Below are 20,682 nucleotides of genomic sequence, written 5' to 3'. Positions count from 1 at the left end.
AACCGTTATAAAAGCGAAAACTCGGCCTGGGATCGAGGCTAATCCCACATACACTGTAAGAGGCATGTTCAATGAATGTCAGTCTGGTAGGGTGTCATGTGTTCATGTATTTTTGTATAGATAAAGTCATTCACATATTTCCTAGTAAACAGTCCTACACATTATAATCAAGTAGCTATAATTTCACCATTTGCCCCAAAAGCATCACAAAGGGCCGTACCAATAAAAATCTCCCACCCACACACACACACATACAGGACTAACATAATGTCACATGATACATACTCTTGTGCCTATTGTTGTCATGTGATCCATCACTGGCCAATCCAGCGGACTTCTTACGCTTCGTTGGGTGGGCGGGATGATATTCATCGTCACTGGAGGAGGTGGGCTCGTACTTGGGGACGTGTATAGCGTGAAAAGGATAGTTTCCAAACGACAGGTTCTATAAGAGAGAGGAAAGAAAGAAAGAAAGAAAGAAAGAAAATGAATGGTACATGACATACTACATGAATACTTATTTGGAGTTCAGAGGTCATGCAATAAGCACATGTTAGACTAGTGTGTTTTTAAACTAGTGTGTTTCAGAGGAGGTCTGACGTGCGTGCACGGATCACTACTAGTTCAGTGCATTGATGTCATTGCAGTCACGTGATAATGTCCAGGCCAAATGTACTGAACTTGTAGTGATTCGTGCACACATGTCGGACCTCCTCTGATTATTATTAATGAAAAGTGAAGTCCAATCAATGCATCTCAGTTTGTGTAACGGCACAATCATATCTGCATAATTAGAAAACCTCTAAAAAGTTGTTGTGGAGTGGCAATTGCCTACATCAGACCGTGACTTGGACCAAGGTTTCTTTCAGGATTTTGCACAATGAGTGAAAATGTGGGTTCCAAATATTAAGTGGATGATTGCAATTAAATATATACTTGGTGCAAGTACGACATATTTTACTTGCTTGATGCTTCAAGCGAGTGACAGAGCACTTTAAGCAATTAACCAGCTAACTCATGCACTGAAATAACCCTGATTAATCTCCCCATAACCACACCCCTTCTTGTCACATGACACTCACCTGCAAGTTCTCCACTGAGTCGGCAATAGCTACACTATCGTAGGGAGAGCTCTCACTGCCGTCGTAGAATGATGGAGTCCTCGAGGGAAGGAGGGAGCGATATATGGAGGAGGTACTCGAGCAACTCTCATTACGAAATAAGTCCTGCGCTGGAGTGTGTTTTATCTCAATGGCTGAGGCATCCACAACTGTGTGTATGGGAGTGGGTGTGTGTGAGGGGGGGTGATGGTGTGTGTATGGGAGTGTATGTGTGTGTGTGTGTGTGTGTGTGTGTGTGTGTGTGTGTGTGTGTGTGTGTGTGTGTGTGTGTGTGTGTGTGTGTGAGTGTGTGTGTGTGTGCGCGCGCGTGTGTGTGTGTGTGTGTGTGTGTGTGTGTGTGCCCATAATCTCTTATTTATGGGCTCCTGGTGTGATGTAGGGTGGATAATTTAGAACTACTGCGACCACCATAATTACAAATGCACATGTATCTAAATGCACTATACAGAGCACATAATATACATGCAGTCACATGATTTGCAAATAATTAAACTATACCTTGCCCGCCACCCTGACCACACCCCTCTAGGGACGGCAGTTTCCTAGTAACCGCGGAGCCATCTGATTGGCTAGATTTGTCCTCACTGCTCGTAGTAGTTTCGCTGGAGTCAGTCGATTTATTGGCCAACTTTTGATGAGAGATTTCGGGAAACTTCTGCTTGATAAGAGTGGACTGACCTGTGGAGGAGATCACATGACTGACTATGAGATCACATGACTGCTAATTGGTGTGCTGTAGGCAACGTAAAACTGTTAACATCCAAGGAAATCGCTAATTTAAACATGATAGTCCTTTCAAAGAGCTACAAAATGCACATTCCTGACACAAGTTAAGACATCAAAATAGCTACTTTTCAGAGTTCGTGTGAACAACTAACACTTTAAACAAACAATAGGCCATTCGAAGAGTTACTAATAACAATTGTATATCCTGGTGAAATCTGAAGAAGCCAAGATACATGTAGTTCTCAAAAATAGCTACCGTATAGCGGGTAATTTTCGTGGGGCAAAATATTCGTGGTTTTCGTGGTTGGAGGTCTGACCACGAATATTTTACCCACGAATGAAGCGACCTTGCCTACCTTTACCTACAATCCAAGCAGCAACCACAAAAATATTTCCCAAGAAATGTCTCAATATTGCTGAACCACGAATATTTTGTCCCCCGAAAATTACCCGCTATACGGTATACTGTACTATACAGAGAAATCACTAAGGTTCCAGTACACTAGATACTACATGTAAGTATATCATATCACCTACCTAACGGGACTCCACCCACTGATGTGGTACGCCCACGTACGGGTGAGTGCTGGTTTATTTTAACCCCTTCGTTCCTATCGTCGAGTAAAGTGCTCTCCACTGGTTGCCTAGTACTGCCAGCACTTCCGGGTCGCCGTGGAAACCACTGCTCTGTCCCCTTTACTTTCCCTAGCGACGAAGATGGATGGATTGCATTTGCTTCAATATTTCCGGTAATTTCTTTAACTGGAGGAATGACATCACTCCCGGTACTAGCAGTGCGTCTATGCCTAAAGAAAGAAAAATTAATGATGTCACATTGTAATAACTATAATAACAGAATTTCCACTGTAAAAGTAAGTAAAAACAGTGAACTAATTTAGTGAGCGTACCGTAATTTGATTGGACGGAGCTTTGGCTTGGTGACGTCAGGGTCGCCATGGGGATAGCCCTCGTCGTCAGTGACAACGGTTGGCCCCAATTGAAAGTGTGATTGACGTGGTTCAGCCTGTTCATCAAGGTTCACGAAACCTGTGTTTGTGTGTGTGGGCAGGTGTGTGTGTGTGGATGTGGACGGGTGTGTGTGTGTGCATTGTGTGGGCAGGTATGTGTGTGGATGTGTGTGGGTGTGTGTGTGTGTGTATAGTGTGGGGGGCCCAGAAATTTCACTGAAACTACCAAACAGTTACACAATAGAAAAATACGAAATAGGCAATAAAAATTAATGTAATTTCTCAGAACAGTCTGTCTCTATAATTATATGATTATTATATCTAAGACCATGACAATCACAATAAGCCCCTCCCTCTCCCTAACAACGACCAATCAGCTTGCAGCGTACCTTGCCCAATGGGGAAGGGGATTGAGAATTCCCCTGCTGGAGTGTGATGTTGCTTGCTCCTGGAGAGTGCAGTGAGTGGCGCCTTGTTGCTCTCCTGCCCACTCAGGCGGTAATAGATTGGCCTCTGGGAGCTGTAGGGGTTAAATCAGGATAGCGTAAGGAGTGAAGGGGTTAAATTGATTAGCAATAGCGTAAAGAACGAATGGGTTAAATCAGAATAGCGTAGGAATGAAAGGGTTAAACTATAGGGACTGATATCAGAGGTACAACACACGCGCCTCGATTTAGCAATTACCCTCTGCAATAACCTTGAGCGTGGGCGTAATTACGCCTCGATTATCCGCCCACGCTCTAGTATTGTAGGTAAGGGGTTAATCATATCCTAGAGGGTTAATCTCACCTCCTGTTGTCTGCACTGTGTGGGCGGTGGAAGCCACGCCCAGCACCAATCTGCTCCTTGACGTGCTGACTCTGCAGAAACGCATGGTCCTTCTCGGCTTGAAGCAGTTTGATTGTGATGTTCTGATTGGCTAATCGTGCCTCTAGCTCGGAGATCTTACGTGATTGCTCGTGAAGAGCTAACTTGCTGGAATCAAGCTGAGAGAGAGAAAAGAGAGACAGACATAATTATAATTACCATAAATCTAGAATTTAGAATGCGAGGCTGCTTCTATTGCAAATTTCTTGTTTCGCATAATTATACATCGCAAAAACATGCAAAAGATGATGCTCTGAATATCCGATGCTCTTTTTCTGTTTAAAAAAAATTTTGCAACAGTTAGAAACACTAGTATCTCTCAGAATAGTTAGGAACGCCAGAAACACAACGCATTTCAAACCCGGTAAATGTGCTGACTTACTTGTATACTGCCAGGGCTAAATAATTATCGTAATGTGCGTTCATAAACTATTTTAACAGCTAACGTCACGTGACTTGTACCTCGGACTCTAGTTGTACAACGTCTCGTTGCTGTCTGAACGTGTCTTGAGCTTGCTTCACCTCCTTCAAGATCTCCGTAGCTTTCTCAGCTGTGTGTGTGAGGTGTGATGATATGGATACTATTAGATTCGATCTCATTGAGAGCTTTCAAATGAGTACCATAAATGCTTATTGCATTCAAATTCTGAGCTATACGATAACCGAACGTACAAAACGTTTTGTATAATACCGTATTTTCTTGTTAATTTCTATTTATAATTATTTTACAATGGACATTTTTGTAGACTTGTGTATACAGTAATTAAAGAGACGTACTTTTCATTTGCTGTTCTACAAATTGAAGGTTCAGTTTTCTCAGATAGTCAACTTCCGCGGCAACTGATTCCTTCATTTGCAAGTGCATCCGTTCCAGTTCTAGTGTTTTGGAGTGATGCATGAGTTTCTCCCTGTGGGCGGAGTCTAGTCGTGACTGTAGTTGGCCAATCTCAAAGCTGTAGTCCCCAACCATCTTCTGTAGTTCACTGATCTCTTCACCTGTTGTGTGGGCGTGTGTATGGGTGGGAGGAGGATGTGTGTGTGTGTGTGTGGTGGGGGTGGAGGGTGTGTGTGTGTGTGAGGGGTGTACGTCTCATGTAAAATGAAAGTACATGTAATACGAGTATTGCGACATGTGATGGTGTTTATAAAGGCCCCTGGCTGACCTTGTACTTGAACATATTCAGCCATGTTGTGCTGCCCCCCCACTAGGCTGTGTGGGAGGTGGTCTCTCTTGGAGCGCTCCAGTTCCTTGTGTGTCTGGTACAGCTGACTCTCACACGCCACGTGCTTCTCCTCCAGCTGGGATATGTACTGGTCCTGGAGGGGAGGTAGTTTAATATTATTACTAAATAATAGTTAGACACTGTGTTTTGGAGGGGTCTATGGGATTTAGAAGCCCAAAGGCACTGATTTAGTATCCTGAGCATAGCGAGGGTACTACAAGTGGCTGAGGGCTTCTAACATTCTAGTCAACATTTTAGTAATACGGTATATACATTTGTACGGTATATGCTGGGCTTACTACTTCAAACTTCTCCATTATAGGGCAGAAACACAGCGGTGGTGCAGTGGGTTATTGAGGAGGCACCAAACACCAACTGGTGCACTACTTTAACTACGGTTATCAGTACAGTACAGACTGCTAACCCCCCTCCCCCCCCACACACACACTAGATCAGCAGGCTATTCTGAAGTTGTGCCCTCGACTCATACAAGAGATGAAAAACACACACAGTGTACAAAGAAAGGATTCATCCTAAGAGGCTACATTTACTTATTATTGTTGAGTTCATTGATATTGTTCATGAGATGGCACTTAACAGTTTTCATGTCTATTCAACAGTGGTGTGACTGAAACACACAATTGCACAAACAGTGTATTATTATAGAAACCCTTTTTGCATTCAATTCCATGCACCCCCACGTAAGCCCGTGATCAGATCGATGCTGCCACTTTGAGTATAGCTGAATATAGGTTATGTTAATTTTGTCAATATTCTCATGTTGTTAAGCAACCTCCTACAGATTCGTAGTCACAAATCTTGACAAAAAGAAAGGAGCTTGTGTACTGAAATGGAATACAATGATGGACGATCAGTACTGGGCCAGTGCTGTTGAGGTGTGGAAGGGTGAAACACCTTTGCCCTACTCAAAACATGTGATTCCTCTTCGCCAAGATATCAAGAAATCTGATTACGAATATTTTGGCAAGTAATTAATTTTAGCGTATGTCCATACAGCAATCGCTAAGTCATTACATTTTCTATTTAGAAAAGGAAGAAACAAAAATGTTTACTAGAGATCTGAGTACTTTCTTCTCCTTCATTGAAAATACTGAGTACGAGATTAAAATCGAAACTAAGATCCAGGTATTAAAAGATACATAACTATTCTTGAAATTGTTTATTCTAACTTGCAATCCATGCAGGACTTCTACAGATCATCACGTAGGTCTTGTTTAGCTCGGGAGGCAAAGAAGCACAATGTTCCACAATTCAACAGTGTAGAAACAGTAAGTAATTAAGGTGACATATATTCACAGGTATTTTTTGGCGATTTCACCGTTTAGCCCAATTCATAGCAAAATAAATGTGTGTACGTGTATCTCATTAAACTGTCAAATAATTGCAGGAGAAATTTACAGCTAAAGAAACCAATCCGTCTACAAAACAAACATTCAAACAATGGCTGGCAAACGAGCAACGACTCTCCAAAAGACATGGTTACAACATGTATCCAAGTAAAGGAGGCAATATTGTTGCAAGTTGCACCTACTATAGTAAGCCTCAATTAATAAAGCTAAAGGATTCTCACAACAAAGCGAAAGAGTATGTTGAGGAAGCTGTCAAATACTTACAAGACCAGACACAAGCAAAACAGCTGTACAAGAAGTGGTTTGGCAAACCTGATCCCAAGAATTTCGAACGAGTGAACGTTTTTTTCAGAGAGACTAAAGACGGCCTTACTAAGCCTTATGTATACAACTTACTCCCCGAGAAACTATGCGGGAAATCATTTCTGGCACACGTGGACTCCACTCTCAGAGGAAAAAATCAACACGTAATTAATATTTGTCCACTGTTTTTCAAGTCTACCATGAAGGATCGGATGGTCACTCTCATTCACGAAATGACGCATGACTCGGCAGAAACTTATGATATGAAACTGAATGGTGAGATGCTATGGAGAAAAACTGTGCGAGGAACTGGCTAAAAAAGAACCAGAAAATGCAACTAATAATGCAGATAATTATGCCTTGTTTGCCGACGAAGTGAACACGATAAACGAGCAGATGAAGAACAAGAGGAAACCCCCCAGAACTGTCAACCGCCGCAAAGCTAAAAAAAACCCCAGAGTAAGATATAGGCTCGTACGACTGTTTTCCTTCTAAATGCAACTTGCTGTGGACAACAATAACTAGAACATTTCAGAGTACATGTGATATAATAGTTTAGAGAGACCTATATGTACGTACGTATGATTTATGTTCACTACTAATAATATATATATAGCATAAAGAGTACATTCAGAGGAGTATCCAACTGTGGCTGGAAAAAAGACACACATAATTATGTTTGTCCACTGTTTTTTCACGTCTTCGAGATTATCACTCTCATTCACGAAATGACTCATGCATGACTCGGCAGGAAGTTATGACATGAAACTGAAGGGTAAGGAATGCTATATGGAAAACTCTCCTGCAAGGATCTGGCTATAAACAAATCAACAGATGCAATACAGATATTTATGCCTTTTTGCCGACGAAGTGAACACGACGAAAAGGAAACACACCCCAGAACTGTAGCTAAAAAAAACTTCAAAATCAGGTATAGGCTCACACGACTATTTTCCTGAAACTAATGCAACTTGCTGTGGACAACAATACCGTATAGCGGGTAATTTTCGGGGGACAAAACATTCGTAGTTCAACAATATTGAGTGGGTAATATTTTCGTGGTTGCTGCTTGGATTGTAGGTAAAGGTAGGCAAGGTCGCTTCATTCGTGGGTAAAAATTCGTGGTCAGAGCTTCAACCACGAATATTTTGCACCACGAAAATTACTGGCTATATACGGTACATCCATAGCTGATCTGTTCTGGTGCACAAAACTTGGGCTATATAAAGTGTGTAGACATACAGAGTGGGCACGATCTCAAATGCACTGGATTTATATATAATAGTTATAGACTGAGTAAGCGAGGGTGCTACTAAGGGCCTGAGGGTCTCAAAACTCCATAGAGACCTTGGACTCAGTCTATAACTTGTTTAGAATAGCGCTTACTCACCTGTGTAGGCCAGTCTGTATTATAGGAACAGCTAGAGTCACAATGGACAGCACGGACGATGCTAATAGACAACTAAGAGCTAACAAAGAAGACTTTTGCAGAAATTCGCACTGCTTGGGAAAGGAATGGCATGACTGGGGATGCTGCTCAACACCAGAACTTGAAGGCCCCTCCCTTTTATCCAGTGTGACTGAAGAGTTACTGCGCATGAGCAATATAGAAGAGCCCATGCATGTGCAAGTGCCACAAAATCGTTACGCACCTCCAACAACAGATGAAGCTGTGACTAAGGCTAGAGCTGAGTCAGTTCCAAAGAAAACAAGAGATGACACTGCATATTGTGTGAAATTGTGGCATGACTGGGCAAGTAACCGTAAAATACTCACTGATGTTGTTGTTCCTTCACTAATGGGACTTGACAAGAAAGAAATGCAGTATTGGCTATGTCGATTTGTCTTGGAAGTTAGAACAAAGAAAGGAACTGAATACGCTCCAAACACACTCTATCATCTCATATGTGGAATCATGCGTTACGTTCGTCAACAGTGTGAAAAACCGGAGATAGACTTCTTCAAAGACCCTGAATTCGCCCAATTTCGCTCATCTCTTGATGCAGAAATGAAGAGACTCCAAGCTACTGGACTAGGTTCTACACGGAAGCAAGCAGAACCCCTCTCTATGCAAGAAGAAGAGCTCTTGTGGGAGAAAAAGCTGCTAGGTGACCACTGTCCTGCAGCTCTACTCAACACAATGGTTTTTATGAATGGGCTGTACTTTGCTCTTCGTAGTGGAGGTGAACATCGTCAGCTTCGTCACATTCCTTGCCAAATTGAAGTTTTTGACAATCCTCAAGGACGATCCTGTCTTCGATACACCGAAGATATCTCAAAGAACCACCCAGGTGGGCTAAAAGGCCGCAAACACAAGCAAAAAGTAGTTGTTCACCATTCAAATATCGAGAATCCAACAAGATGCTTTGTACGACTATTTCAAAAGTACAACACTCTTTGCCCACCAGAACGCCCCAGTAATGCTCTCTACCTCACTCCTTTGGCAAAACCAAAAAATGATGACTGCTGGTTTTCGAAAGTACCTTTGGGCCACAATTCTCTTAAGGATATTGTTAAGAATATGTGTCTAAAAGCAGGAATACCTGGCTACAAAACCAACCACTCTCTCCGAGCGACTACAGCAACACGACTGTATTCGAACGGTGTTGATGAACAGTTAGTGATGGAGCGCACTGGACACCGTAGTATCGAAGGCATACGAAGCTACAAACGCACCTCCAGTGAGCAACAGGAGAACATTTCGGATCTTTTAAATGGCAAAAAACCTTGTATGGACCTTGTACCAGCTTCAAACAAACAGCCGTTCGTACCTATGCCAGCACTTCCTCTCAGTCTGACAAGATCCCCAACACTACCTTCTTCTTGCTCACAAGTTGTGACGTCAAACGTTAGTGCACCACAACATTCCAGCTCGAAAAACGATCATGCAGGAGCATTCCACTTAAGTTCATGTTCTAACATATCCATTAACTTCCACTATTCCAACACATAGTCGTATTACTCTTATGATACTAGACCTCAAACTGTACGAACCGTATATATCTACTTGTGCATTTGCATGTATTATGTTTTATGTATTTGTTATTTATGTATTATGTTGCTATGCATTCCATGTTTCCATACAAGTTAATCTTGACATCATCTTGCCTGTAGGCTTAATCAGTAATAGACCTACTTAGAAGACCTCTGACAGTTACAGGTCTATAAGTGAAATAATGGACCTCTCAGTGACCAATCAGATTGCAGTATTACTACAAGCATTTTCTAAATATATACCGGTACTTTAGAGTTTCATGTCTACCCGGAAGGAATACCTATAGTGTATACTTCTATTATAGTGCCTATACTTTAGGCCTAGTGTGCTGAGCACATTATAAGCCTTCGCGTATTGCATGCACGCTTATAGTAATTTTAATATTGGTGTGACTGTAACACACTATCATATACAGAATATAGTCTATTTAGAAACCTTTCTGCAGTCAATTCCGCGCATCCATTAGCTTACATGCCGAATGGAATCAACACACCATTATAACATAATTATAACTATACAGAGCAGGAAACTATAGAGATCATGGAAGTAGTCTAACAGGATGTTCTAGCAACAAAATAATGCTGACACTGCATGACACCATGCACATGCAGAGACTACATAAAAGGATTGGACCATGCAGTTACATTTACAGCAAATTCCAGGAAATGATGTTCTCTACTGCCTTCACTGTGTGTGCTGCAGTGCTTCTGCTTACCGACTCCTGTCTGTTTGCTCAAGCCAGTCTGATTACAAATGAGCTCAGTGCTACAATCACAAATATAGACCCTGAAAGCTTTGAAGTCACGTAAGCCCGTGATCAGATCAATGCTGCCACTCTGAGTATGCAGCTATAATATTTAATTTTGTCAATTCTCATTTGGCAACCTCCTACAGATTGGAAATCACAAATCTTGACACACAGCAAGGAGCTTGTGTGCTGAAATGGAATACAATGATGGACAGTCAGTACTGGCCCAGTGCTGTTGAAGTGTGGAAGTGGAGTGGTGACACACCTTTGCCCTATTCAAAACATGTGATTCCTCTTCGTCAAGATATCTTGGACTCTGACTACGAATATTTTGGCAAGTGAACTAACAAATAATTTACTTTAAACGTGTTTATTATACGGCAATCACCATTACACGCCATAACACGGCATTTTCTATTCAGGAACGGATGAAACAAAAACGTTTACTAGAGATCTGAGTGAATTCTTCTCCTTCAGTGAAATTACAGAATATTGGATTCAAATCGAAACTAAAATAATGGTATTACAATAATTAAAAGGATATACAGTATGCTCATTGTTTTGTACGTATCAATTGTCTTGATAAATTAAACAATGGCATTATTGACATGCATGGAGGTATATGAATTCAATGTATGACTACAACTTGCAATCCATGCATGCAGGACTTCTACAAACCATCACAAAGATCTTGTTCAGCTCGGGAGGCAAAGCAATACGAAGCACCGGAAGACAGCAATATATTAACAGTAAGCATCTAAATATTTAACTGGATGGTGGCAAATATGTATTTGTGTATACGTGTATACCATCAAACTTTTATAATTGCAGAAGGATATTAAGTTTAAAGCTGAAAAAACCATAATAGTTACTCCACAAACATTCGAACAATGGGAGCAACACCAGCAACAATATCACGAAAGTTATCAAACTGGAGGCCCTACCATATTTGTTGCATTTGGAACCCATACCATGCCTGATTTACAAAAGTTGAAGGATTATCACAACGAAGTGAATGAATATCTTGAGGAAGCAGTCAAATACTTAGACCAGACAGGAGAAAGTCCACTGTACAGGAAGTGGTTCGGCAAACCTGATCCCAGAGGAGATAATCTCAAACAAGTGAAAGACAATTTCAGAGAGACAAAAGACGGCCTTACTAAGCCTTATGTATACAACTTTTTCCCTGAGAAACTATGCGGGGTAAAATTTCTGGCACACGTGGATTCCACTCTCGCAGGAAAAAGGCAACATGTAGTTAATGTTTGTCCACTGCTTTTCAAGTCTACCACAAATGAACGTGAACAGATTATCACTCTCATTCACGAAATGACACATGACTCGGCAGCAACTCTCGACAAGAAACTGAATGGTAATGTATGCTATGGAGAAGAACTCTGCCTGGAACTGGCTAAAAAAGAACCAGACAATGCAACTAATAACGCAGATAATTATGCCTTGTTTGCCGACGAAGTGAACAGGATAAACAAGCCGACAAAGAAGAGGAAATACGTACCTGGAACTGACCGCAAAAATAAACGCACTGAAACCGGACATCGGCTCATACGACTATTAATTACGAAGCTAATGCAACTTGCTGTGGTTAGCAATTGACAACATTTCGGAGTAGATAATCATAATTATTAGTTCAGAGAGATCATGCATGTGAATATTTAAACAACTTTGTACATGTACGTAGCTAGTGAAGGTTGAATCAATACAGAATAGTACATAATAATATTAGAATTAGCTCTTACTACACATTGTGGTGGTCATGCAGACTATTATATAAAAATAATTATTATTATTACAGTGTGGATGCGGAGGGTAATGTGCTGCACATGACCAATATCAGGGCACACCTGGTAAACTTTTTTTGAACAATGCATTGCTATAATTATAAACCCACCTTAGTGCGTAGGAAGTTGTCCTTGTGAGACAGCTCCTCTAGTAGCTGGATGAGCTGAGACTTGAGGGAAGTGAACTTCTTGTCTTGAGCGCAGTAGTCTTTCTTCATCTGAACCTCAATGTCTTGTAGAGCAGACTCACGATCAATAACCTAGCAACAATATTAAATATAATTAGTACATGTATAATTAAATGGAAGTTGGGAAAATACACAACTTACAGTACATGTACATGTATGTGCGTCTCAAGAAAATTACTTAGTTGCGAGGTAAGTCGAGAATGGGAAAATAAGCTACACAGATGTATCATTGATTAATTTTGAAGAAGTTACATGCCATAACTTTATGCATAGTGGTATTATGCGTATCAGGAAGGGGGTGTGGTAGTAGGAGGGGCTACATACCTGGTCTTGTAGTGACTCTAGCTTATGCTCCAACACTCTGACCACCTTCAGTTGGTCTGGTCTCATTTCCCACTCTCTCAACCCTGCCACGGTGTCACACATAGCACTACCGGCTGCTACCGAGAGCTCCAGGTGCTCTAGTAGAGTCGCTAGCCCTGTTCCCATGGTGACTAGCTGAGACTCTAGTGATAGTACAACCTCTTGCTGCTTCTGAAGTGCTGTGTGGTGTGTGGGCGTGCGTGTGTATGGGTGGGGGTGTGTGTGTAGGTGGGGTATTGTAATGAAAACCATTAGCTTATACAGAGGAAGTTTCAAATTTAAGATTAATTTTGAGCAATAAAAATTATCGGGTTCCTTCCAAGCTTACAGAAAATAATTATTGTTGAACTTATATATTTGAATTTTATTTGTAATTGTTGAGAAAGGGTTAGTAAAAGCGCACACATGTACATGTACCTTGATTTAACTCCTCGTTCCTCTCTCTCAATTGGTCCCCTCGGGTTCCCATGGCAACAGGGCTATCAGTACGGACGGTAGATCCACCACCAGAACTAGTGCAAACTGTTCGTACGAACTTTATACTCCGTCCATTTCCGCTATCGTTGAGAGCAGGTGGCGAGTGATTACGTAGTAACTCGTTAGACGGCTGGGATGATTCCGATTGGAGCACACTCGATGATTCCAATTGAAGCACACTGGACTTCATGTCTGCGAGAGATTCTTGTAAAAGAGTTAAATCGCGCGATTGTTGTTTCAGTGAGGAGATGATTTGTTCGAGATTTGATTGTCGGATTTTCTCTTTGTCGAGGGCAGCATATATTCTGTGCAGCCTTTGACGAAGTTTATCATTGTCTTTGACTGTCTGGACAATTTTTAGATCAGCTGACATCATTTTTTTAGTGAGGCTACTTTCCAAGCTACGAACACGCTCCAAAAGCACCTGTGGAATAAAATTGCAGGTCGAATCAACATTTTTTGATAATTACCCAGAAATGTTTTTTGTTGTAATAGTATTACAATTATATACACGTAGTATGTGCATGCACACACACACACACAGGGTATAGGAGGTGTGGGTATGTATCACCAAAGTAATTAGTAAGAAAACCTATGACTGTATAGTGTATACATTGTGCATGATCCTTACCTGATTCTCATCTTGCAGCTTTACCATTCTCTCTGAAGCTAGACGATCCTTCATCTCCCTGGCAACCTTCAGATTAGCTGGAGGGGGGGGGGGGGCAAAATTAGAGCTATATCAATATATCAATAAGCTGATCTAATAATCAATGTATATTATAGCCAGCCATAGTTCAATACAATGTCTTACGACTGTACCAGCAGCTATTGACAGCCCATAACTTGTGTTTAGAACATGCCCTTGAAAAACTAAAAAATGCATTCTGTAGCTTTCAAGGAGGTTTATCACGGACACATACAGATCGTAGATTGGACAACACTAGATGCTAACCTTGCACTGTCCTGAGTTTATCCAGTAGCTGTTTCTTCTCACTCTCGAGATAGAAGCCTTTCCTCCCCAACTCACTCACTTGCTTACGCAGTGCTGTCATCACCTCCAGTGATTGCTGACCACTCCTGGCCGCCTCTGTGTGGGTGTGTGGTGTGTGTGGTGTGTGTGTGGGTGGGTGGGTGTGTGTAGTGTGTGAGATAAATACGTAAGTGATGTTGCATGTACAATGCACAATGTACTAGGACTATACCAACTTCAATATAACATTATTTATTTATTAAGCACAGTTTGCCTACCATTGGTAGACTCTTGCAGTTTCTTATTCTCTCCCTCCAACCCAGACAGTCTGGACTGCATCTCCACAAGAGCCAGTCTAGAGCTCAGTGACTCACTATTGCTGACTCTGCGCTTCTCCTTGTTTTCTTGTTGTAAAGCAGATATCTGTTTGAGCAATTGATCCGTCTGCCTGTTTTGAGGGACGAGCTGAAATGCACTATTGACCTTGTCTTTACTACCTTCTGGCGTGCGGATTTCTTCGAGAGTTTTAAGTTTGCTTTTCAAGAGTTCAATTTCAGTCATAAGCGTCATTTTCAATTTTTCGTTGTCAAGTTGACGGCTTTCCTCGTTGTCGACCAATAATTGGATATCTTGTTGAGCTTGACAATGTTTCTCGGATAAAAGTTGCATTTCATTTTCAATCTGTTGTTTTTCGTTTCCAAGAGTGGCCACTTTTGTTGTTAGCTGATCAATTTCACCTTCTTTTTGTACTACTTTAGCCAGCGTAGCATGTACAGCGATGCGTTCTTGTTCGAGTTTCCATAGTGATTGGTTCAATTCTTCGCTTGTACTTTGCACCGCATCAACTTCACGTTGTTTTTCGGCTTCAACTTGCGATAGTTTTTCTTGCAATATTTTAGAGTGGATTTTGGCTTCAGCTTTTAGCAAAGCTTTCTCTGCCAGTAATCGAGCAATGTCCTTCTGGGCAGTAGAGATTAACCCTTTTTTCACTGAATATTTCTCGTTTAACCCTCCGAGCTCTGACTCAAGTTGTGACACACTTCCTTCTAGTTCTTTTTGAACTAACACCAACTGTGTATTCTCAAATTCAACTTGGGTTAGTTTTCCTTCGATGTCATTTTTCTCAGCTTCTAAAACTTCTTTAGAATCAAGCAAAAGTTCGTGAGCTTGTGTCGCCATGGCAACCCGTCCCTCCCATTCCATTTCAAGCCGCCCAAACTCGTTTTTCCACTTTCGCTCGTTTTCATTGAGTTTTTCTTCGATTTTTGTCTTTTCCTCCGTCAAATCTTGCAGCTGTTCGTCTTTTTGCTGAGTCAGCGTGTTGGTTTGCACCAACTGAATTTCGAGCATCTTTTTCTGATCTTGAAGAGTGCTAATTTCAGACCGTAGTTTGGAGACTTCAGAGCTTACGTTCGATTTCTGGGACACCAATTGTTCATTTTTCTGGCGTAATTTATCGTAGTTGTCTTGCAAAGCAGCCAATGAGGTTTCAGCATTGGCTAGTGCGTTGGTTAGTTGGCCGTTGCTATCGGCAACTCGTTGGATTTCCTCGCGACATTTTTCAGCGAGTATTGAGAATGACTCGTGAATCATAGAGTGTTGTTCTGTGGACAGCACAGCTATAGTGTCCTGGGTCAGTCGGAGGTCAGCTGATATCGACTGAACCTGTGTGTGTGGGCGGATGTGTGTGTGGGCAGGGGGGTGTGTGTGTGTTGGAGGGGATGTAAATTTGAAGCTTGCGTAACATTGAAATGCTCTAGAAAAATGAAAGAGTCGTAAAAGACAACTTTTATAGAAACAGCTTTGAATATAAATTGTAGAGCTAATTATTATAATACATGTACGTAATCACCTGATCCTGGAATCCCTCTAAGTGAGCTATGAGTGTGCCCACGCCCTGTGACTCTTGTTCCTTCAGAGTGGCCTCGAGACTGTCAATCTCGTGCTGAGCATCGGTCAGTCGTCCCTTCAATTGTGTCTTCTCTTCACGTAGGGTCATGACCTCGCTGAGTGTCTGCTGACCCTTAGTTACAGGTGCACTTTGAACCTAGGGGATACATAGACGTAGATTATATCCCGACTTTAACCTTTGATTAACAGAGCAGTTTAAAAAATCAGAATGTTTCGCAAGTAAAAATCTTTGCAAATGAGGCAAATCAAAATAGGTATTTACAATCATGTTTTTGCAAACCCATTGGCACTAGCAAACTTCGAATAGTTGAAAAAATACGTCTACAATAATTATAATAGCTAGTGTACAAACCTTGACAGCTCCACCTGGTTTCTGTGCATTCTCGGGAGTGTTCAGTTGTCCTTCCAACGTGACGTTCTGCTCCCTCAGCTGACGTATGGTGGAGCGATAATTCTCCTTCGTTTTGAGGGCATCTTCGACTGTCGAGTGGAGCTTCCGTAACTCTGAGCTCAGCTGATCCTTGTCAATACACAGCTGTTTGATGTCCTCCTGCAAGTGTGCCATGGACAATTGGATCAATACAAGTTAAGTTATTGAATCAAAGATTTTAAACACATCATTTGATAGGTTCAAAGCATGTACTAAATAATTAGGACAGTCCTAACAACTTCTTGACAATCGAATGTCAGGTCAAAGGTCAACATAAATCATTAAATGCATAAATCTCTCGTATAATTATATTGCTACCCAAAATAATAATAATTTTAGAGCTAATCTAATAATATCACTAACGGTTTTTGAAAAATTTAGGCCCAAAAGAAATCGCTAATAATTTGATAGTGTACCTGCAGTACTAGATTCTCCTGCTCTACTTCTGCATAGCATTTCTCAGTCTTGGTCAGTTTATTAGTCAGCACTCCTAGCTCTGATCTGAACAGTACGCTAGATGTCTTCAGACTGTCCCTCTCCACTTGTAGTTTGGAGATGGCCCCACTGTGATGGGAGTTCTCAGTGCGTAGAGTCTCTATATCCTGGGTCAGGTCTTGTTCTCGCTCTTGAACCTGGGGGTGGGGAAGGGGGTGTGGTCAGTATATAAGGAACCGTACACATTCACAGTGGGAAATTCGTCGCCAAATTCACTTAATTTCAGACACTATTATGCAAATTTTCGTAGTCATGAACAACCCTGTATTTGTAAGATGAGGACAGTGTAACGTTGAATCTATTGCGATAGAAACATTTTTGGATAATACTCTACAATAATTATGAAAAATACCTATAAAACGCTATAATACCTCGCTATAATACCTCGCTATAATACCTCGCTATAATTCACCCTCAAAGTTTACCTTTTCTAGAGTGTCCCTGTGCCGTTGCAGTTCAACTTCTAGTCGTCTTTTTTCCTCCACCACTTCGATAAGACGTTGCTCCAATTGTCGGTTGATTTTTCGAAGCTCGTTCAACTGAAAAAGGTCACCTCTGACCTCTGACCCGTACGGTTGAGGGCTGGCGGGTAACCGTGGCGATGGTGAGAGCGGAGAAAGAGGTGTGAGTGGGCGGGGAGGTGGTGTGGTCGATGGCGGGAGACTATCTCGTAGAACTTTGCGTCCATCCAGAACACGTGAGGGCAAACCTATAACAGAGAGAAAGAATTACCATAAGTATAGCGGGTAATTTTCATTGATGCAAAATTCGTATGAACTACCATTTAAATATCTTATTTTTACAGCTCAGGATAGTAACGTTGAATCTATTGAGGTAGAGTGTAGTTTTATTTTCGTACGATGCTCTACAATACGAAATATACGATAGTTTTCACCATAACCTGCTATACATGTACTGTATATTGAACAGTTGCCAACATTTTTGTGAGGACAGGAGTAATTTGAATTGATAATGAGCTGTAATTCGTAGCCATCTGCCAAGTACATGTACACAAACACATTAACGAAGGCTTTGAGAATTGTTCTCATAAATTATATTAGTCAGGTACTATAATAGTGAAACTTAATTGTCTGTCTACATAAAAATGATTTTAAGCAAGCTACCCTCTATAATACAGCCAGGTTAATGGGTCCCAAAGTCTCCATAGCATGTGTTTGGACCTGTGTTAGCAGGCCACCCTCTATAATACAGCCAGGTTAATGGGTCCCAAAATCTCCATAGCATGTGTTTGGACCTGTATTAGCAGGCCACCCTCTATAATACAGCCAGGTTAATGGGTCCCAAAGTCTCCATAGCATGTGTTTGGACCTGTGTTAGCAGGCCACCCTCTATAATACAGCCAGGTTAATGGGTCCCAAAATCTCCATAGCATGTGTTTGGACCTGTATTAGCAGGCCACCCTCTATAATACAGCCAGGTTAATGGGTCCCAAAGTCTCCATAGCATGTGTTTGGACCTGTGTTAGCAGGCCACCCTCTATAATACAGCCAGGTTAATGGGTCCCAAAATCTCCATAGCATGTGTTTGGACCTGTGTTAGCAGGCCACCCTCTATAATACAGCCAGGTTAATGGGCCTCAAAGTCTCCATAGCATGTGTTTGGACCTGTGTTAGCGGCCACCCTCTATAATACAGCCAGGTTAATGGGCCCCAAAGTCTCCATAGCATGTGTTTGGACCTGTGTTAGCAGGCCACCCTCTATAATACAGCCACTGTTGGTCTACCCAAGGGGCCACCACTAATAGACATGTCTCCCAAATTTATATAAGTTGGTTCTAAGTGAAAGACAGTATTTGAGATACCTATAGGTGAGTAGTTTGATCTCGTTCTGTCTTTAGCCTCGAGTTGTTTAGAGAGTCTGTCTTTCTCAACCTCTCTGTCTCTAAGCTGTTGTTGTAGTTGTTCATTCTGTTCTCTTAGTACAGCAATCTGTTGAGATAGGACAGGACCATCACGTTCAGCCGGCTGCTATGTGTGTGTGTGTGTGTGTGTGTGGGTGTGTGGGTGTGTGTGTGTGTGGGTGTGGGTGCACAGTAATATAATTATGCATAGTTATACTGCCAATCACCTAATTAGGATCAACTGTCTGGCATCTTATAATTGTATCCCTCATTAAGAGTCAACATAATTATGCTCCTAAGAAACCAACTAATGTGTCAGCAATTAAGTCTTAGCTAGGCCATATTAGCGACAAGCTGATCAACTAATTGAAGGTAACAGCTAGCTAGGACAAAGACATTAACTACACAGTAACTCTGGGGTCATAATACATGTAATTATGTATACCTGGAGTGGGGGTGGGGTAAGTCGTGGCTGTGAGGACGTTCTGATTGGTCGACTGTGTTGTTGGGGAGCGTGAAACACGTGCTCCTTTTGACCAGTCTCCTCCCCAATAGCAAGGTCCGAACTAGTGGAGACCTGTGTGCGTGTGGTGTGGGCGTTGTGAGAGTGTGTGTGAGGTATGTGTGGGTGGGTTGAAAGGCTTATCCATTCATACCTTTCAATTAATACACTGGAAGGATCAATCGCTTCCAAACTGTGTGCTCGTAATTCTACGATATGTCTTATTTCAGACACACACAATATCCACACGGCTCATTTACCCAACACATACCATTAGGGTACACCCACACTGGTGTTACATGATGTTATGAGTAATGGTGGTGTATCAACAGGCATAAGGGGGACATACAATTAATTGGTATAATCACATTAATTAAGCCAGTGTTAGCTAAGCCTGCTGAGTTTCTGGGATGCTATGACTATAATATCTGAGACTATAGCTGTCACCAGGCCTATAATATTAAACATAGCCAGCTACAGAATGAAAGGATACCTTATACCCCAACTGGGGATTCAACTGTCATGGGAGAGTGGCTAGGTTAACAGAGCACAACATGTGTTCTGGGAAACATCTGTACACCTATATATATGTAGCTTAAAATGCAAACCTTGAAAACACAGTGAGACCTGTATACACTTTTAAAGTCATTAGTGCAGCATTTGCTTTTTGCTTTAAATTATTTCAACTCTTCAGGCTTGAAATAGTTGTACTGTATGACAGTTGCTTATACCACTACAATAATTATCGCTAGCATTACATGTATTCTACATCCAAAAAAGCAGTTCAAGTATAACAAATGTGTTTCTTTTGCTCCCCCCGGCCCTCAACTGACCTCCTCCACTCTTTGTGACCTCCTGGGTTGTTCTTGACCCGGCACCCTCTGTGATGATGATGACATACCAAAGGTCATGCCTGGTGATGTGAGGAGTTGTATGTTGGTAGGCTCTCTCTCGAAGGCACGCCGTCGCTTCTCAAACTCACTAGCACCAGCTGAGGCTGTGTGTGTGTGTGTATGGGGGGGGAGGGTGAGGTGTACATGTGTGTGTACTGTGTTTGTGTTTGTGTGTGGGGTGGTGTGGTGTGTGCGCATAAGGGGTTGTAACATACAACCTTACTGAAATAAATAGCAGTGGGTCTTAATTTTCAATTAAAAGCTAGATATGTTCTAATAAACATTTCAAGATACCTTCTGACTCGTTGCTCCCTGGTGGTGTACGACCGTGTCCATGGTTGGGTGCAGACATGCTCTCTATGGCTAGCTAGTTAATAAACTATAGCTAATATAGCCTACTAGTACGTACAGTATAGTACAGGTAGTCTACAAAAAAAATAAGCAAAGATGATTTTTGTATGCTTGTGTG

General features: G+C 41.7%; 3 protein-coding genes across 5 annotated transcripts in view; 2 read left to right on the top strand and 1 right to left on the bottom strand.

Moving 5' to 3' along the window:
* The window catches only part of LOC135349632 (putative leucine-rich repeat-containing protein DDB_G0290503), a 22,852-nt gene extending 2,170 nt beyond the window's left edge, over nucleotides 1-20,682 (bottom strand). The window contains exons 1-24 of one of the 2 annotated variants that reach the window (XM_064548213.1): nucleotides 20,508-20,682; nucleotides 20,154-20,317; nucleotides 19,264-19,395; nucleotides 18,780-18,945; nucleotides 17,383-17,666; nucleotides 16,879-17,094; nucleotides 16,385-16,582; nucleotides 15,974-16,168; nucleotides 14,400-15,786; nucleotides 14,104-14,238; nucleotides 13,780-13,856; nucleotides 13,089-13,572; nucleotides 12,633-12,850; nucleotides 12,231-12,380; nucleotides 4,846-4,999; nucleotides 4,460-4,678; nucleotides 4,145-4,233; nucleotides 3,605-3,801; nucleotides 3,205-3,335; nucleotides 2,756-2,894; nucleotides 2,385-2,653; nucleotides 1,620-1,799; nucleotides 1,083-1,270; nucleotides 286-445 (exon numbers count right to left, since the gene is read on the bottom strand). In XM_064548213.1, the coding sequence (XP_064404283.1) occupies nucleotides 286-445; nucleotides 1,083-1,270; nucleotides 1,620-1,799; nucleotides 2,385-2,653; nucleotides 2,756-2,894; nucleotides 3,205-3,335; nucleotides 3,605-3,801; nucleotides 4,145-4,233; nucleotides 4,460-4,678; nucleotides 4,846-4,999; nucleotides 12,231-12,380; nucleotides 12,633-12,850; nucleotides 13,089-13,572; nucleotides 13,780-13,856; nucleotides 14,104-14,238; nucleotides 14,400-15,786; nucleotides 15,974-16,168; nucleotides 16,385-16,582; nucleotides 16,879-17,094; nucleotides 17,383-17,666; nucleotides 18,780-18,945; nucleotides 19,264-19,395; nucleotides 20,154-20,317; nucleotides 20,508-20,565 (5,590 nt within the window). In that variant the 5' untranslated portion in view covers nucleotides 20,566-20,682. The remainder of the gene's footprint in view (nucleotides 1-285; nucleotides 446-1,082; nucleotides 1,271-1,619; nucleotides 1,800-2,384; nucleotides 2,654-2,755; nucleotides 2,895-3,204; nucleotides 3,336-3,604; nucleotides 3,802-4,144; nucleotides 4,234-4,459; nucleotides 4,679-4,845; nucleotides 5,000-12,230; nucleotides 12,381-12,632; nucleotides 12,851-13,088; nucleotides 13,573-13,779; nucleotides 13,857-14,103; nucleotides 14,239-14,399; nucleotides 15,787-15,973; nucleotides 16,169-16,384; nucleotides 16,583-16,878; nucleotides 17,095-17,382; nucleotides 17,667-18,779; nucleotides 18,946-19,263; nucleotides 19,396-20,153; nucleotides 20,318-20,507) is intronic. The other variant, XM_064548293.1, reaches the window with a different exon arrangement.
* On the top strand, nucleotides 4,995-7,204 carry LOC135331721 (uncharacterized). 2 transcript variants are annotated; one of them, XR_010393054.1, is made up of 4 exons: nucleotides 4,995-5,464; nucleotides 5,708-6,051; nucleotides 6,111-6,194; nucleotides 6,314-7,204. XR_010393054.1 is itself a non-coding variant. In XM_064526962.1 (4 exons), exons 2-4 carry the CDS (start codon nucleotides 5,971-5,973, stop codon nucleotides 6,893-6,895), a joined length of 747 nt encoding a protein of 248 aa, XP_064383032.1. In that variant the 5' UTR covers nucleotides 5,100-5,893; nucleotides 5,954-5,970; the 3' UTR covers nucleotides 6,896-7,201. The 2 variants fall into 2 exon arrangements, 1 of the variants encoding a protein (XP_064383032.1); XM_064526962.1 differs by having other exon boundaries at nucleotides 5,100-5,893; nucleotides 5,954-6,051; nucleotides 6,314-7,201.
* On the top strand, nucleotides 7,905-9,806 carry LOC135331116 (zinc finger MYM-type protein 2-like). The gene has a single exon (XM_064526177.1). The coding sequence runs from the start codon at nucleotides 8,011-8,013 to the stop codon at nucleotides 9,529-9,531; it is 1,521 nt and encodes a 506-aa protein (XP_064382247.1). The 5' UTR covers nucleotides 7,905-8,010; the 3' UTR covers nucleotides 9,532-9,806.

The sequence above is a fragment of the Halichondria panicea genome, chromosome 1 (assembly GCF_963675165.1).
Source record: "Halichondria panicea chromosome 1, odHalPani1.1, whole genome shotgun sequence".
Taxonomy (NCBI): domain Eukaryota; kingdom Metazoa; phylum Porifera; class Demospongiae; order Suberitida; family Halichondriidae; genus Halichondria; species Halichondria panicea.
The sequence above is the reverse complement of the archived record's forward strand: the minus strand, read 5'-3'. Positions and strand labels throughout refer to the sequence as shown.

Bases quoted from the DNA above. Each gene is read 5' to 3' on its own strand.
- LOC135331721 (XM_064526962.1), top strand. From the start codon at position 5,971: ATGTTTACTAGAGATCTGAGTACTTTCTTCTCCTTCATTGAAAATACT. The intron at 6,052-6,110 runs GTATTAAAAGAT...CAATCCATGCAG, and splicing joins AAATCGAAACTAAGATCCAG to GACTTCTACAGATCATCACG. The intron at 6,195-6,313 runs GTAAGTAATTAA...AAATAATTGCAG, and splicing joins AATTCAACAGTGTAGAAACA to GAGAAATTTACAGCTAAAGA.
- LOC135331116 (XM_064526177.1), top strand. From the start codon at position 8,011: ATGGACAGCACGGACGATGCTAATAGACAACTAAGAGCTAACAAAGAA.